The sequence below is a fragment of the Podarcis raffonei genome, chromosome 1, assembly GCF_027172205.1.
Source record: "Podarcis raffonei isolate rPodRaf1 chromosome 1, rPodRaf1.pri, whole genome shotgun sequence".
Taxonomy (NCBI): domain Eukaryota; kingdom Metazoa; phylum Chordata; class Lepidosauria; order Squamata; family Lacertidae; genus Podarcis; species Podarcis raffonei.
In genome coordinates this window covers 84,901,752-84,916,103 of record NC_070602.1, presented here as the reverse complement: position 1 = coordinate 84,916,103, position 14,352 = coordinate 84,901,752, and the positions used below count along the sequence as shown (strand labels likewise).

General features: G+C 46.5%; 1 protein-coding gene across 1 annotated transcript in view; it reads right to left on the bottom strand.

Moving 5' to 3' along the window:
• The window catches only part of PTPRN (protein tyrosine phosphatase receptor type N), a 32,921-nt gene that overhangs the window by 10,986 nt on the left and 7,583 nt on the right, over positions 1-14,352 (bottom strand). The window contains exons 2-16 of the mRNA XM_053401108.1: positions 12,546-12,596; positions 11,741-11,854; positions 10,669-10,774; positions 9,621-9,804; positions 8,711-9,026; positions 8,326-8,442; positions 7,818-7,855; positions 7,072-7,397; positions 6,087-6,173; positions 5,191-5,270; positions 4,568-4,632; positions 3,379-3,591; positions 2,942-3,157; positions 1,731-1,878; positions 1,043-1,116 (exon numbers count right to left, since the gene is read on the bottom strand). Of these exons, the coding sequence (XP_053257083.1) occupies positions 1,043-1,116; positions 1,731-1,878; positions 2,942-3,157; positions 3,379-3,591; positions 4,568-4,632; positions 5,191-5,270; positions 6,087-6,173; positions 7,072-7,397; positions 7,818-7,855; positions 8,326-8,442; positions 8,711-9,026; positions 9,621-9,804; positions 10,669-10,774; positions 11,741-11,854; positions 12,546-12,596 (2,135 nt within the window). The remainder of the gene's footprint in view (positions 1-1,042; positions 1,117-1,730; positions 1,879-2,941; positions 3,158-3,378; positions 3,592-4,567; positions 4,633-5,190; positions 5,271-6,086; positions 6,174-7,071; positions 7,398-7,817; positions 7,856-8,325; positions 8,443-8,710; positions 9,027-9,620; positions 9,805-10,668; positions 10,775-11,740; positions 11,855-12,545; positions 12,597-14,352) is intronic.

Here is a 14,352-nt window from a genome sequence, read left to right as displayed (position 1 = left end):
CTCTGGATGGAAATCTTGTGCCAAGACAGCAATCATGCTTAGCTGTACCCTGAACATTAGAAATTAATTCTTTTCCCATGGCTTGTCATTGTCCAGGCTCACAAATCCACAAGCAGCAAACTACCCCACCCTCCCAAATGAATTGTTAGTTAGGAGGATAAGTCACCGTGCCTGGGTAGGTATGGGGGCAAGAGAAAGAAGAGAAAAAATAAAACCAAATCTCAACTATATAGGGTTGTACTCAACTAGCTTTTGTTTAGAGCAGACCAGTTAAAATGAATGAACATTACTAACTTAGGTCCATTCATAATTGAATACAATTCATATTGTCCACTCTACTGTACTAGAGTCGTACACGTTGCTATTCAAGATAGATTTCCTTTAAGCATCCACGATAGAAGGTTGATTGGCTGAAGGACTTTCTGTAAAGGGGTTACAGTCCTTAATTTCATGGTCTGTGGTTTGAGACCCTTAATTTCATGGTCTGTGGTTTGAGCCCCATGTTGGGCAAAAGTTTCCTGCATTGGAGGGAATTGGACTAGATGATCCACATGGTCCCATCCAACTCTACAATTCTATGAGTCCCCTATGATACACAGACAGTCTGAAAGGGGAGAGTCTAGGTTAGTGGAAGGGTATTTGCATAGTTTCAACACTAGGAGGAGCAGGGCTGCATGACAAGAGAGCAAGAAAGTTTACCTGATTCTGGAAGGCAGGTAAGATAGCACTTGGGAAAGCATCCAGCTTTTCCCTCCAGTTTGGCAGCACTGAGAGGGCGCATTCAGAAAAACGAGTTTGTTGGACTCCGGGAAGAGCTCGTGGCCAGGGAAGGGTGGGAGAGTCTGTGCTTTCATTTATGACGGGTCTGTCATATTTTAGTGAAGGGACCTGGTGGCTTTGAGGACATCACTTAAAAATGAGCCACAGTTGATAGACTTGACCGAGCAAAAGGCTGCCTCTTACATGAGGGCAGTATGACAGATTCAGTGGATTCAAGGGGGCAGTTCAGTGGAGAGTGTGAATCTGAGTTTGTGGCACTCACAATAGGGCTGGCATTGATGAAGTCACTGCGGGATGGATTGCTCTCTGCCTTCAGCTTGATGCGGGCATGATCGTCTGGAAACAGCAATAAAGTGCAATGAGTCAATGTAACAGGACCCAACTGAGTAGCCAGGGACCCCTGGAGGGTTCTGGGCCTCAGTCCTGAAGTTCACAGACAACATGAGCTATTACTAAGGACGGGTGAATCCTTCCATTCCAGTTTCTCTCAGTTTCTCATTTTTCCATTCTTAAGTTCAGCTCTCCACATTGCCACATCAGTTTGCTTTTACAAAAAAAAGTCCTTCAAGTCACTAGCATTTTAGTGAAAATTTATCCTAATATACACATTCCCCCTAATACCATTTTAGTATCTTATTTTCAGAAATATATGCATTTCTATGCACACTGGCATATGCATTTTTGTGCAGATCCCTTGGTGGGAGAACTCCCCTGGAAACTTTGGAGAAGTCTGAATTTCAAAGAATGGCTGTGCTTCCGTTTGTGCATTGTTTTAGAAAGTGCAAACTAGACAAATTTGCTTTTAAATGCAAATTAAAACTGGAAAAAAGCAAGTCATTGGTCATGCAATCATTCAACAAACCCCATGCAGAAGAGCCTCAGGACTGGCATGCCAGCAGTGGCCCTGGAAACAGGGATACCAGGAAGAAGCACCGTTCTGTGCTACTCACAGGGCACATAATCAGGGTTGCGGTTTTTCTTGATGTTTGCTTCACACTGCGCAGCCTCACAGGCATTAGGCTCAGCCTGGTATGCACACAGCGCCTGCCACTCCTTGGCTAACCGGTCACGGTTGCGCAGGTGGTCCTCCATGTATGCCTACGGGCGACGGGGGGGTAGGGGTGGGACAGCATCATTACCACCTCCTAAACATGTCCACTTGCACAAGCACAACTGCACATACACTACCCCAGACAAGTAATTTTAAACATGCAATTTTATTACGCAGATGTTGTTTGAAACTGCTGGTTTTATTTATATTATAAAAAAATTGTTTTTAATGTTCGCTCTTACCAGTGTTCTTCATTTATATTTTTGTTAATATTTATTTTATTAACTTTCAAATTTTGCAAATTCTTTTAAACAACCATCAAAGCAAATCTCTCATTTCCATTGACCTATCCTCCTTTCCATAGCAGTTCTTTTCTGACCTTATAAAGCTGCTATATTAGTTATATTTTACCCATTATATATGTTAATTATAAATTATTAAACTACAATTCTCATCTGCTGCTATACTTCAAATCCTGCATACGTTTTAGCATAACCATGGTATTTTTTTTCAAATGTTTCTTTATATTTCATATTGTTTTATGTAAACCACATAAGAGGTTCTTGTTGATTAAGCAGAATATCTGTTCTGCCAAATAAAGAAATAAAAGGTCCAGGGGTAGCCAATATGGTGCTGCCCAGATGTTCTGGACTGGAGCTGTGGCCCTAAACATCTGGACGACACTGTGTTGGCTGCCCCAGAAATAGCCAGTCATCAAAAAGGAGACTGCTGATATCTATAGGCCAAGATCCATGGGGAGCAAAAGACAGCAGGGGCACTGCTGCGTACTATCTGAAATCAGAAATCTTGTCATTTCATCTACTATCATTTTGCCCACACATAATAATTGTATGTCTAAAGATGGGAACCTGTGTTGCTTCAGATATGGTTGAACTCCACCATCCCTTTGCCTCAGCCAGTATGGCCAGTGTCCGGGGATGATGGGAGTTGGGGTCCAATGTCACTTTTAAGACCACAGGTTCCCCACCACTAGTCCATAGCACCTCTGGTTGTTGTAAAGCTGTTATCTGGTAACTTTGCACCTCAATATAGCCTGTAGCTCCACACACACACACACACACACACACACACGGTGCAAACACGCCTCACCAGAATCATGTGCCCAGTAGAGATGTCCATGTTGGATTGCACAGGCTCCTCGCACCAGGATGGTGTGCTGCTGTGGGAGCTGGGGCTGGCCTGGGGTGCATCGCTAAACTGTGAGGAGACACTGCTGACGCGGGAATTCTCTGCCGGAGCGGAGGGCGAGGGAGCTTCGGCACGGCCAAACAGTGATTTGGCAGCCATGTGCTGCCGACACAACTCCTGTGGGAAAGACACAGCTGCAGCAGCTAATGCACTAAAGATCTGCCACAGGCAGAGCAAACGTCAGGTCGGAGCTTGCCAGAACGTCAGAGGCAATAAAGCAGTGTCCTTGCACACAAAGCCCCTCTTCCAGGACAGAAGCTTTGTGGCTCCTCCCAAACTTTGGGGAAACAGCCCCAATTTGCAGCTCTTTGCAAAGGGCAAAATGGGCCGCACCGTACCTGGTATTCAAAGGTGCTGTCAGCCGCTCCCTCAGGCCCCAGCCCTGCCAACCGCTCCTTCTCTCGCTGCTTGGCATGCTGGCGCAGACAGAAGACCACCGCGGCGGCTATCACAATGCCAGCCACGCAGGCCAGCAGGACAAAGGTGAGCAGCACCGAGCGGAAGGTGTCGCCAAAGTGTGTGGGGTGCGGGTAGGTCGCAGCCTCGTTGCGCTGTGGGGAAGCAGACAGGAGTCAAGAGCAGCACAGTGGGATAGGAAGGAGCTCCTGGGACAAGCAAAGGCGGAAGAGAGAGTCAAAATTGGCACATGTGGCAGTCGGTGGCTGCTGCCGCTCCCACGATCTTTGTATCATGGAAACCAACCAGGATTTCCTCTGGCTCCTTGAAGAAAAAAGTTCTCATTTCCTTGATCAACTGTGAAAACCCCAGCAGTCCATGGGAGTCCCTGCCAAACTCTTCTTCCCTACGTTACGTAACCTGCAGCGAGTACATTTCCTCCCACTCTGAACCTGCATGCTGGAAGCCCCACCACACGTGATCCAATCCCTCGGTTGATCTCTTGCTGCAAGGGCACTGCAGGGCTGGGGAGCTCCAGGAGCTGTTGGACTACAACTCCCAGCATCCCTGATTACTGGCCACACTGGCTGATGCAAGCTGCGGTCCAATAGCATCTGGAGGGCCCCTGCCCCACTCACTTTCAAATTTGACTTGGGCGATGCTGAGCTGGTGATCCAGGATTCTCCAAGCCCCACTTCTTGACTAATCCCTGGCCGTATTCAGGTACTTGGCCTGCTCACGTGTAGATAAACATGCTAGGAAGAGCAGGTCCATGTGGCTAAGCTCCACCCCATCATCTCTACACAGTTTAGAGCCTTCCTTGAGTTTTGAAGGTAAATGTCAGAAGCAAGGAGCCTCTTCCACTCATACAGGCCTCCTGTAAGGATTTAAAGCCAAGCACATCCAGGGATTCAAACTGCACTGGGTGCTTCCACCAAGCTGGGGGCAGATCTCTGCTTTAGAGCTGTGAAGGGCTCTGAACTGTGTCAAGGTGGGTGTGCTGCAGGGGGCAGGTCTGAGCAGCACAACCAACCCTGCTTCTCCATTATGTTGCTTAAACTCTTAAATAGGGCTATGGTCAAAACCCAAAGACCACTGCAAATCCCAAGGCCTATGACCCCCCAGCTTTACCTGCCCAACACCTGTCTGTAGGATCTTCACTCCCACCTCCGTCTCCAGCTGGGGCTTCACCAGTGCTAGATGGGAAAAGGGGACAAAAAAGGAGGGACAGCTGGCAAAAGGGCAAAGGCACGCGGGCAGGCAGTTTCTGGGGGAGTGAAGGCATTTGAGTGGCCCAGGGAGTGGTGTGTTAATTGCTATCTCTGGATCACTGCCATATTGCATGACAGCCTTCCTTACTTTGTTTACTAAAGGCAGCTGCCTTCACTAATGTTTGCCTATTGCATCTGAAGGAAGAAATGGACACTCTGCACATGGACATTAACTGGGCAGATGGACAGCAGGATAAAGGGTGGCCAAGCATCAAGTCAGGAGGGAGTACAATGTTGTAGGGCAGGAGGAGGAAGCTGTACTCCTCCCAGCCTTGCTGGTCTACCTCCTCCTTGACTATTGATAATGGTGGCTGGAGCTAATGGGATTTGGAGTCCAGCAACATCTGGAGTATTCTCCAGCCCTCCTGTCCCATATCTAATTGAGAAGAACCACTAGAGTCCTTCTAGATCCAGGATGGCGAAATGAGTCTGTAACCAGATGCATTCTCATGTGTTGCAACTATTGTTTCAGAGTCAACTTACCAGCCCTGTTGGCCACATCACCCAGAGACAGGTTTTGGTGGTTTTGACGGATGCGGAAGGTGAGAGCTGGACCCACAACACTGCAAGGCGAGAGGTTTGAGGTTACAAGGTGTCCCGATTCCATCGTAGCACAATATACACCCACAAAGCAGGTTGCCCCTGCTGCTTTGTGTATCACCATGTTCAACAATATCCAGTGCTATTTTTCTAGAAAAAGAGGTGCCAGGACTCAAACTTGTTCTCTTATATTAGCAATGGCACCCACCTGAGGTGCCAGAACGGAGTTTCAGTGATTTCTGGCTTTAAAAAAAGAAGAAAAAAAGCCCTGGCAATATCTAACCCTCTAATCTCACGACACCTCCTTTATTTACCAATTAGCAGCTTGGAGTCAGGCACAGTAAAGGCCACCTGTGTTTTGTCTCAGGCCAAGAAGCTATATCACAATCATAATGTTGGGTATGCAGAAGGATTGGGGCCTAGTTCCAATTTCAATGCAAGCATGCAACAATATGAGAAAGGAAAGAGAGACTGTGGCCACAATATCCTCCAGTTCCTTGCCCATTTTAAATAAAAGTTGTTTCTTCGGGATAAGTCAGCTGATGCAACAACTTCCAATGCCACTTCAGGTAACCGTATTTATATAAATAGGCAAGTGACTTGTGACCATCCAGCAATGGGAACCTGCCAGGAGAGGATACATTAGCTACTTGAAAAGGATTGCGGAGATCCCAAAAGACCCCTCAGTCTTGGGAAAGGCATCTTCCTCAGGATATGCCTCCAGAACCCTCTCCAGCCTGCCTCACCGGGCTCCTCCCCTTCCTGAGGTGTCAGAGGCAGCAACACACTCCTGTTCCTTATGGATCCCCACCTCTCAGTTAAGTCCCAGTAGCACTTGCCTGATGTTGATGAAACTGGCAGTGGACAAGTGCACGTGCTCAGCCAGGATCTCCAGGAGCCGGATGCCAGCAGCAAGACCCAGTGGCCTGCAGGTGGTGGAGACAGAGGAGAGGCCAGGAGCCAATGGGGAAAGCATGCATGGGAGAAACAATGGGAGGCAGAAAGCAGGAGGGCAACACTTTCCTTGTACTGGTATACAATGAGCGAATGCCAACAACCTCCTGCCACCCACTCTAAGGAAACACCTAAGCAATGTAGCCCATGAGAGCTGTCAAGACAACCCAACAATCTGAATGAGATGGCAAATATGTGTTGGGATTAAAGTCCAGTTTTGCCCAAGTGCAACAGCAAGAAGCCACAGGATTCAAGGGAGAGAAGAAGAACATTCCTTGTTCTCCCTCACTGTCCCCACATGCCTGAGGTCCTTCTTCATGTGCCCCCTCCTCCACAAGAGGTCCAGAGGGTGGCAACACAAGAACAGGCCTTTTCTGCAGTGGCTGCCCACTTGAAGAATGCTATCCCCAGGGAGACTGGCCTAGCGCCTTCATTACGTATCTTCAGGTATCATACGAAAACATTTCTCTATAGCTAGGCCTTTGGCTGATTAAGAATTCTATGGCTTTTTAAATGTGCTTATGGGAGCAGGGTTCTTTTTAAATGTATTTTGTGTTATCATTTTGTGCTTTTAAATTGTGAACTGCCCTGTAATCTTCAGCTGAAGGGCGGAATACAAATTTAATTATTATTATTAATAATAATAATAATAATAATTATTATTATTATTATTATTATTATTATTATTATTATTATTATTAATAGTGTGAGTCTTGATCTCGTGCCTATGTTAGACAAGCACATGCATTTTTACCTCTCAAATATCATCCTATCTCCCAAATGTTAGAGAGCACACACCTCGCCCCCACTGGCCTAACTCCTATTTCCTTGGCCCTTCCCCTTCCCCCCATGTCCCGCCCCATCTCTCACTTTTGGTCAGTGACAATGTAGCCGTATTCCTCAGCAGCCAGCGCTGTCTCTGGCCGGTCCTCATCCTTGCCAGGTACCCCTACTGATGTGTGGCTCTTCTTCATCACTGCCACCTGCCTCTTGAGGCCAGCTGCTTCCCCCTCACCAGCACGGAGGGGCTCAGGTTGTTCTGGGGAAGCTGTCGTCATGGTTATTTTGGCCTTAGTTGGGCTAAGCGTCTCCCTCTGTGCCTGCACCTGCCCCTCTGTGGGCACAGCACTGACATAGCTCTCTTGAGAGGGGGGTGGCTCCAGCTCCTCCCCATGTTGCATTTCAGCTTCTGTCACCTGAGGAGAAAGAGGCACATCACTCACCAGCAACTCAACACTTCCAATCTGCAACCACCAGCGGTTGGGTGATCCCTCCTGCCCTCTACTCCAACCAAAGCCCCTGAATCGTTAACTGTGCCTGTTCATTATCAGCCTCAGGCTGGCCAACTCTGCCTTCAGGTCTCCGGGGCACACACCCAATCTTCTCCACAGGCTGTCCATCTAGAAACTAGCTGTGGAAGATTGTACTATAGGGGCTGGAACAGGTTAGGTACAGGCCAAGTCTACTCCTCAGGGCAAGACGTTGGTTCATCAACTCAGGCTTCCCATACCATTTGCCCCCTGTAAACTGTGTGAAAGCGAATTCCAACAATCTTAAGAGGACCTTAGGAACTCTGGGCTGGAGACTGCCCCTTGCCTCTAGAAGGAGCTACTTACCCGCTTAGATTCTGGAGTGTCTGGTCCAAGCCTACCAGCTGGGGAGAGAATTAGAAGAGTATTTAGTTTCTAAGGTATGAGATCTTAAATCCTCAAGCCAACCTGGAAATCAAACTACCCACTTTGGAACCTCTGCCCAATGTTCCCAGATGTGCAGGAGGGGGTAGGGTTGGCGTTTTGATCACATAGCAGTAAAGGTATTCTGTACAGCAAGTACACGCTCCCTTTCATTACTACTTCATGGGCTCCACAGCTAAGCACCAACACAGAAAAACAGGTTCTGGATAGAGCTCCAACTCAGATTTATCCCCAGATTGTGAGGAGCAGGGCTGGATCAGCACAGTAATAGCACAGCTCGGCCCTTGTCAATGCAGACATAGTCTGGATATTGTTCCATGTTATCCCCAGACACACACAACCCTCTCTCCATCTCCTCTCCTTCAGCTATAGACATCCCAGCTGCCTCTTCTCCCAGATCCTCTTACATATACCATCTTGCCGATCTTACCTGGACTCCTGAGGAGCCGGAGAAGACCAGCAAGGGAGCTGAGATGCTGGGGAGTGAGATCCTGGGGCCTGATGCCATAGCTGGCAAGCACTGCTGCCAGCCTCTCTAGTGCTCTATCTGTGGAAGGGAAATTGGGGAAAGAGGGAAGGTGTTGCAACAGCACCAAGGCTTCTAGGCTGAGATAACAAGCTACAACAGGGGTGGGGATCCTGCGGCCTCCATAGGCCATTGTACTACAACTCCCATTAATCTTGACCGTTGGCCAAGACTGACTGGAGCAGATGGGAGGAGTCCAACAGCATCCACAAGAGCACAGATTCCTCACCCCTGAGCTACAAAGTGCTTGAGGAACCCCTTAGTGAAACACAGGTAGGAACAGTCTCACCTGGCTCTGCCAGGAGTGCCCGGGGCTCCCCTCTGTATTCAGAGTTGTCGCCATAGTCCGGAAAGGGGCCATCCGTCCTGGAATCGTGCTTCTGCTGCGCCATAGTTCTCGATTTACCTGTCTGCTCCTGTGTTAGGTAAAGTGCTCCCAGGTCCTGGAAAAGTTGACCTCCATCCAGTCCCTGCTGCCCCCTATAGGAGGGAGCAGTGCTGGCACCAAACAGGGCCTTAGAAGCAGCAGCTCGGTCCAGCAGAACAGGGTGCTCAGCGCTGTGAGCATTGGGGTTGTCCCGGAAGGTACCATCTGGGTAGCTGAACTGAACACAGGGAAACAGAAAGGCAATCTTGAAGTGTTCACGGCAGAGGGCAGCAGAGTGTGTCTTAACATGCAGCTAGACCCATTTTGTGCAATGTAAAAAAACAAAAGTACAGTGAAAAATAAGCTTTTGTGCAGTTAGGCATATGGGGTTTAATAAGGAGTTGGTGGGTTTCTAAAAAAGAAATAGATGATAAAAGGAACTTTTAGGTTGAAAGGATATAGTAAAAAATTAGCAACTGAAGTGACTGATTGGAACTTATGGGTTAAAATAAAACACTACAAGCATCCCATCCCCTCTAAATATCCTCCATCCTAGCCAGCAAGAAACTTTTTCCAAAGGCAAAGTGGTGCAGTTTAGTATTCAGTGGCCTGCAGTCCAAAATCTATCATCAGCAGTCACAGTTCTGCTCAGGCTTTGAAGTGACTCCTTCCTACTCAACGCTTCAGTAAAACTTAGGCCTCCTAAGCACATTCAGTTCTCTCCGTTTGAACAGGCCACCTTGCAAATCACAGGACAGGCCCTTGACTCTCCTTCCAGCTCTTCGTGAAGACTCCTTGCCCTTACTCTGTATGCAGCACTGCTAAGACACACCTGGTGATGTGGATATGAAGATAAGAAGGGCTCCTTGTAGCGTAGCTCAGGCTGAGAAGCCAACAGCAGCTCCAGGTACCGCTGCAGGAGGACTGGAGGGAGAGGAGGCTGATGAGCTGTCTGGAGGGAGGCAGGCTCTGGTGGCAAAGAGGATTTCCTTGGAGACAGGTGACTAGGTGGGAACCTGAAAAGAGCAATATATTATGCTATCAATATGAAGCTTGGCATCTAGAAGCTCCCATTTCCCAGTCCAACAAGATGTGTTTTTTGCCTGCTACAATATTATCAGGGGCAGCGCCTCTAACTCTCTGTAGGGAAGTTTTCTCATCCTGATACAGTTAAGTGTTCTTGCATTGATGGCCACTGCTTGGACATCTTGTGGACATCATCATGGGGAGTTTCCAAATGTCATAGTGGGCTGTCTCTGTTTATTTTTAAGTCCTGCCATTTCCAGTTCTCTTCCTGGCACTTTTTGAGTTTGTTTCCGTTTTGAGCCTTATTTCTTGGGCTCTCAAGAGTCTTTGCCTTCAAAACAGTTGTGTACAGAAAGAGGGGGGAAAGCACCACAAATAAGCAAGAGAAAGAGATTTTATAGACGTGGAGAGAATAAAATGTTGCCTTAAGATTTGTTCAAAGGTGGTTCTTACGTTGAGAGTTTAAGAACAAGACATTTCTAAATGTCTTGCAAGCTTTACAAGCTCCTGGAAGAGGAATGTTCCGCTCTGAAATTAGTGTTGTACTAGTGAGCACTGGAGTCAGATCTCAAACCACCTACAACAGCTTCCTTTCCCTTGAATGTGGATAAGTGGACCTTGGCTGAGAGAAGCACAGACTTCTCTGTGCTTGTTTTTGTGTTTGAGTTGTCCCTTTCTTAAAAATTGTCATTCTGAGTGACAGACAGATGACTATCAGCTGGGAGACAAGGGAGTTCCCATTTATTCTCCAAGAGACATTTCCCCCTCTCAGTTGTGATAAGCAGATATTGGATGAAAATTAATGGCAGCAACTCAAGTAAAAGCTCACATTCCAAATGAACTGTTCCCCTTACCTGTTCTCAGCTACAGACTCCCAAGGAGGTGGAAGGTGAAGTCTGGGGATGCGTTCCATCTCCCGGGAGATCACGTGTTGGGTAAGGTCATCCTGCCATGATAAACCTGCCATGAAGATGGAGAGCTAAGTCAAAGCATGGCCACAATAGCCAAGTATTAAATCCAGCACTGAAGCTATGAATATCATCCAATCTTGGGAAGCAGCTGTACTCCAAAGAATGACCAACTGCAGAAACTAAGACTAAAGATTTTAGCACAGCATCCCCCCAAAAATATAGGGACAGGTATTTGCCAGATAAAAATAGTAAAATGCAGGGCCCCATCCATTTTATTGTGAATTGTATGGCTGTTATATATGCTTCTCCTTTCAATACTGTTTGCACCTGCAAAAGTTTTGGGGAAGATACACTGCTTTGTTTCGAAGTCCCACAACTTCCTGCTGAAATGCTGCACCTATTTATACCATAAATGTTCCCGTTTACTTTTTGCCCTGCTTTTGTTGTGCAACAATGCAGCAATGTTGGGGAAGCATTGCAGAACAACTAATAAAGTGGATTGAGGCGTGGTTGGTCCAGTGTAAGTCCACTTCTAATGCACTATTATTGCCACAATATTTTGCAAAATACACACACCAAAAACAACAACATCCAGCTTGGAGGAACCCATAATCTGAGCATATGTTAGATGTGCCTGATTATAGTATGCATTTATAGCATGATGCCATAGCTCAGTGCTAAAGCATCTGATTTGCATGCAGAAGATCTCAAGTTCAATGCCCAGCATTTCCAGGTGGGGCTGGGAGAGAATTTCGTCTGAAATCCTGAGAGCTGCTGCTACTGCCAGTCAGTTCACACAATATTGCACTAAATGGACCAATGGTCTCACCTGGTAGAGGGTTCTCTGGTACCGGGGGGTTGGACAGACTCCCAAGTAATGTTGCCAAGACTAGAAGAAGGGGCATAGAGTGCTCTTAATTCCCTCTCCTGGTTTGTGCAGAGCTGGCTCACTTCCCTCATCTTACGTTAATTCTCCTCCTCCTCCTCCTCCTCCTCCTCAAGCACGGACACTTACCTTGTGCCATGAGATGCCGTAGCACATCCTGCAAACGCTGGAGCACAGAGGCTGTGACCTGGAAGTACGGCTTATCTCGAAGGGAACCTTCCTGGCACTGACCAAACAATCCATCTGCAAAGATAACATGACTATGCAACTCAGGGTGGAAAGATCGGTGAAAGGAGGGGGAAGAGAAAAGTAGGGTCAGAGAATAACACACAGCTAGGCAGATGAGATGGTGGATAGCAGGCTGCTGCACAGCTTATGGGGAGCTTCAATATAGGGTGCGAATACACTGGAAACTCAAAATGTTTCCAATGAATTTCACAAACGTCCCTCCTAAGATACTTAGATATGCAAAAGCTTGAAGTTGAAATACACTTTCCCGGAAGTAAGCCTCATTGAATTCAGTGGGATTTAGCCCAAGGCAAACCTGGGTAGGATTGCACTAAGAGACAGGGAAAGTGAAATAATTTTGTCTTGTGAGCACAAGGTGTGCAGTCACGCCTTCTACCATTAGATGCCCAAATGGACCAATATCACAACAAGGCTGTAATTCATATGAGAAGCATCGAGGAGTATCTCAAGGAAACATGCCAACATGGAAAAGAAGCAAGCACTTGTCCCATTCTTGGGGCAGAAAGGCTTCCAGATCAGAGCCTGCTGCACATGTGGTCCTCCCCCCCCCCGCCGTCATAACAAATGCAGAAAGCATATTTTAACACAGCAGGGGAAATAAGTGTACATCACTCTGCAGCAACAGGTGCTTTTCCTCCCTGTGGACTTAATGCCCTTTATTCCAATCCATCCCGAGCTTATTTACCTTGTACACAGACTTCCTGTTGGGAGCAGAGTCTCCTGTCAAATAGGCAGCCTGGAAAGAGAGTGACAGAGACACACCAGAGTTTTCCAGAGAGACAGTATTATAATTCATATAAGAGATGCTCCAGCTTGACTGCTTCGCAGGGGTTCAGATCTACTTGGCTACTGCAAATAGTATGTATTTCAAGACCTAAATTATATTACAATGTTTCAAATGAATAGAACTCATTTCTTTCTACCTTCAGGATGTCCTTACGTACATATGATCTTGTTGGACTCAATTGCCACAGTGCAGTCACTGATGCATGAGTCGTATCCACCAAGAGCAGTGTGCTCCGTATTGTGGGCCCAATTTTATGGAATGCCCTTCCAGTAGAGGTCAGGCAGGCCTCCTCCCTGTTCAATTCCAGCACCTACTGATGACTTTTTAAATTATTATTCCAGCAGGCACTTAAACTGAAGTCTGATTTTATACTTTTAATAAGTGTTTACTTTTTTATACAAGGTATTTCTTTTACCCTGCTTAGACATGACTGTTGTCAAGTGGTAAATGAACTGTTTAAACAATAATAACAAGTTAAATAATAATCTAATCACACAGATCTATAGCTAACCCAGCAATAACCATCACCTTCAAGGACAATTCAGGAATACCATAAGCAATGGTCACCATGACGAAATAAAGAAGCTAGCAATTAGCCTTTTTTTTTAAAAAAAAGGAGGGAGCAGGGTTGACAGAAAATACAGGAATCCAACCTTTTGATAATGACATCACCTGGATTCCCTTCTAAACCCTGAGTGAATGAAGGATGCGAAAGCAACTTTTAAACTTGTCAATGGTGCTTTATTGCTGAGCGAAAAGTCAGACTCAAGCTGTCTGCAAGGAGCTAACCATGGTGCTGAAACTTACCAGCCCCAATCTTTGCCACAACTGAGGCAAGGAAATTAAGTCCACTTGAAGAACAGGCACAGATTCCCTATTCCCCCAAATATTAGAATGACTTTGCTACAGGGGGTGAAGGTGGAGCACCTCTCTCTCTCATTAGCTGGGCCTTATCACTTTAAATATTAAATAAACAGAGGAAAGGAATCAGGCAAAATATATGTGCAGCAAAGTTTCAATTAAAAATATCTGGGAGAACTGTTTCAGGAATTACCAGATATTGTGTATGGGTGTTAGGATATACCTTTCTGGAGGCAAAACCAACACAAAAAGGGCATTGCTGTGTTTTTTTTCCTTTGTTAAGCTTTCAGTATTTCCTACTCTTCCCCAACCTGCCCCCCCCAAATGGTGGCACCGCTTTCAAACATTTAGAAAGTGACATTTAATAGCAAACAAGAGGGAGATGTAGAATGAAGTATATAAACTAAGAACGTTCCCTAAGGGTAGATTCATATTTTATGGAACAGATGCCTGCCATGTGTGTGTTTGTGTCTTTCAGCAACTACCATGAATCATGAAGAGCAGACCCATCTCTCTAAAGGCACAGGGACACACAGTATGTGCAACAAGGCTTAAATTGGACATTGCTCCCTCCCAGATATCTATCACCTGTGTGTACACACACACACACACACACACACACACACACACACTTCATTTTATGGCAATCATCAAGGCAAACACTGCTATATAAGCCGTAGACATGATTGCCGTGTAAAATGTGAAAATCCCCAGGAGCTTCCAGGTGTGCCACTGATTCTCTGGGAGGAGAAAATACTGTTATACAACGTAGCTCACCCATCCAATATGGATACAGATACTGCTAGACTATACCAATAGCCCTGAGCCTACAATATCTACCCAG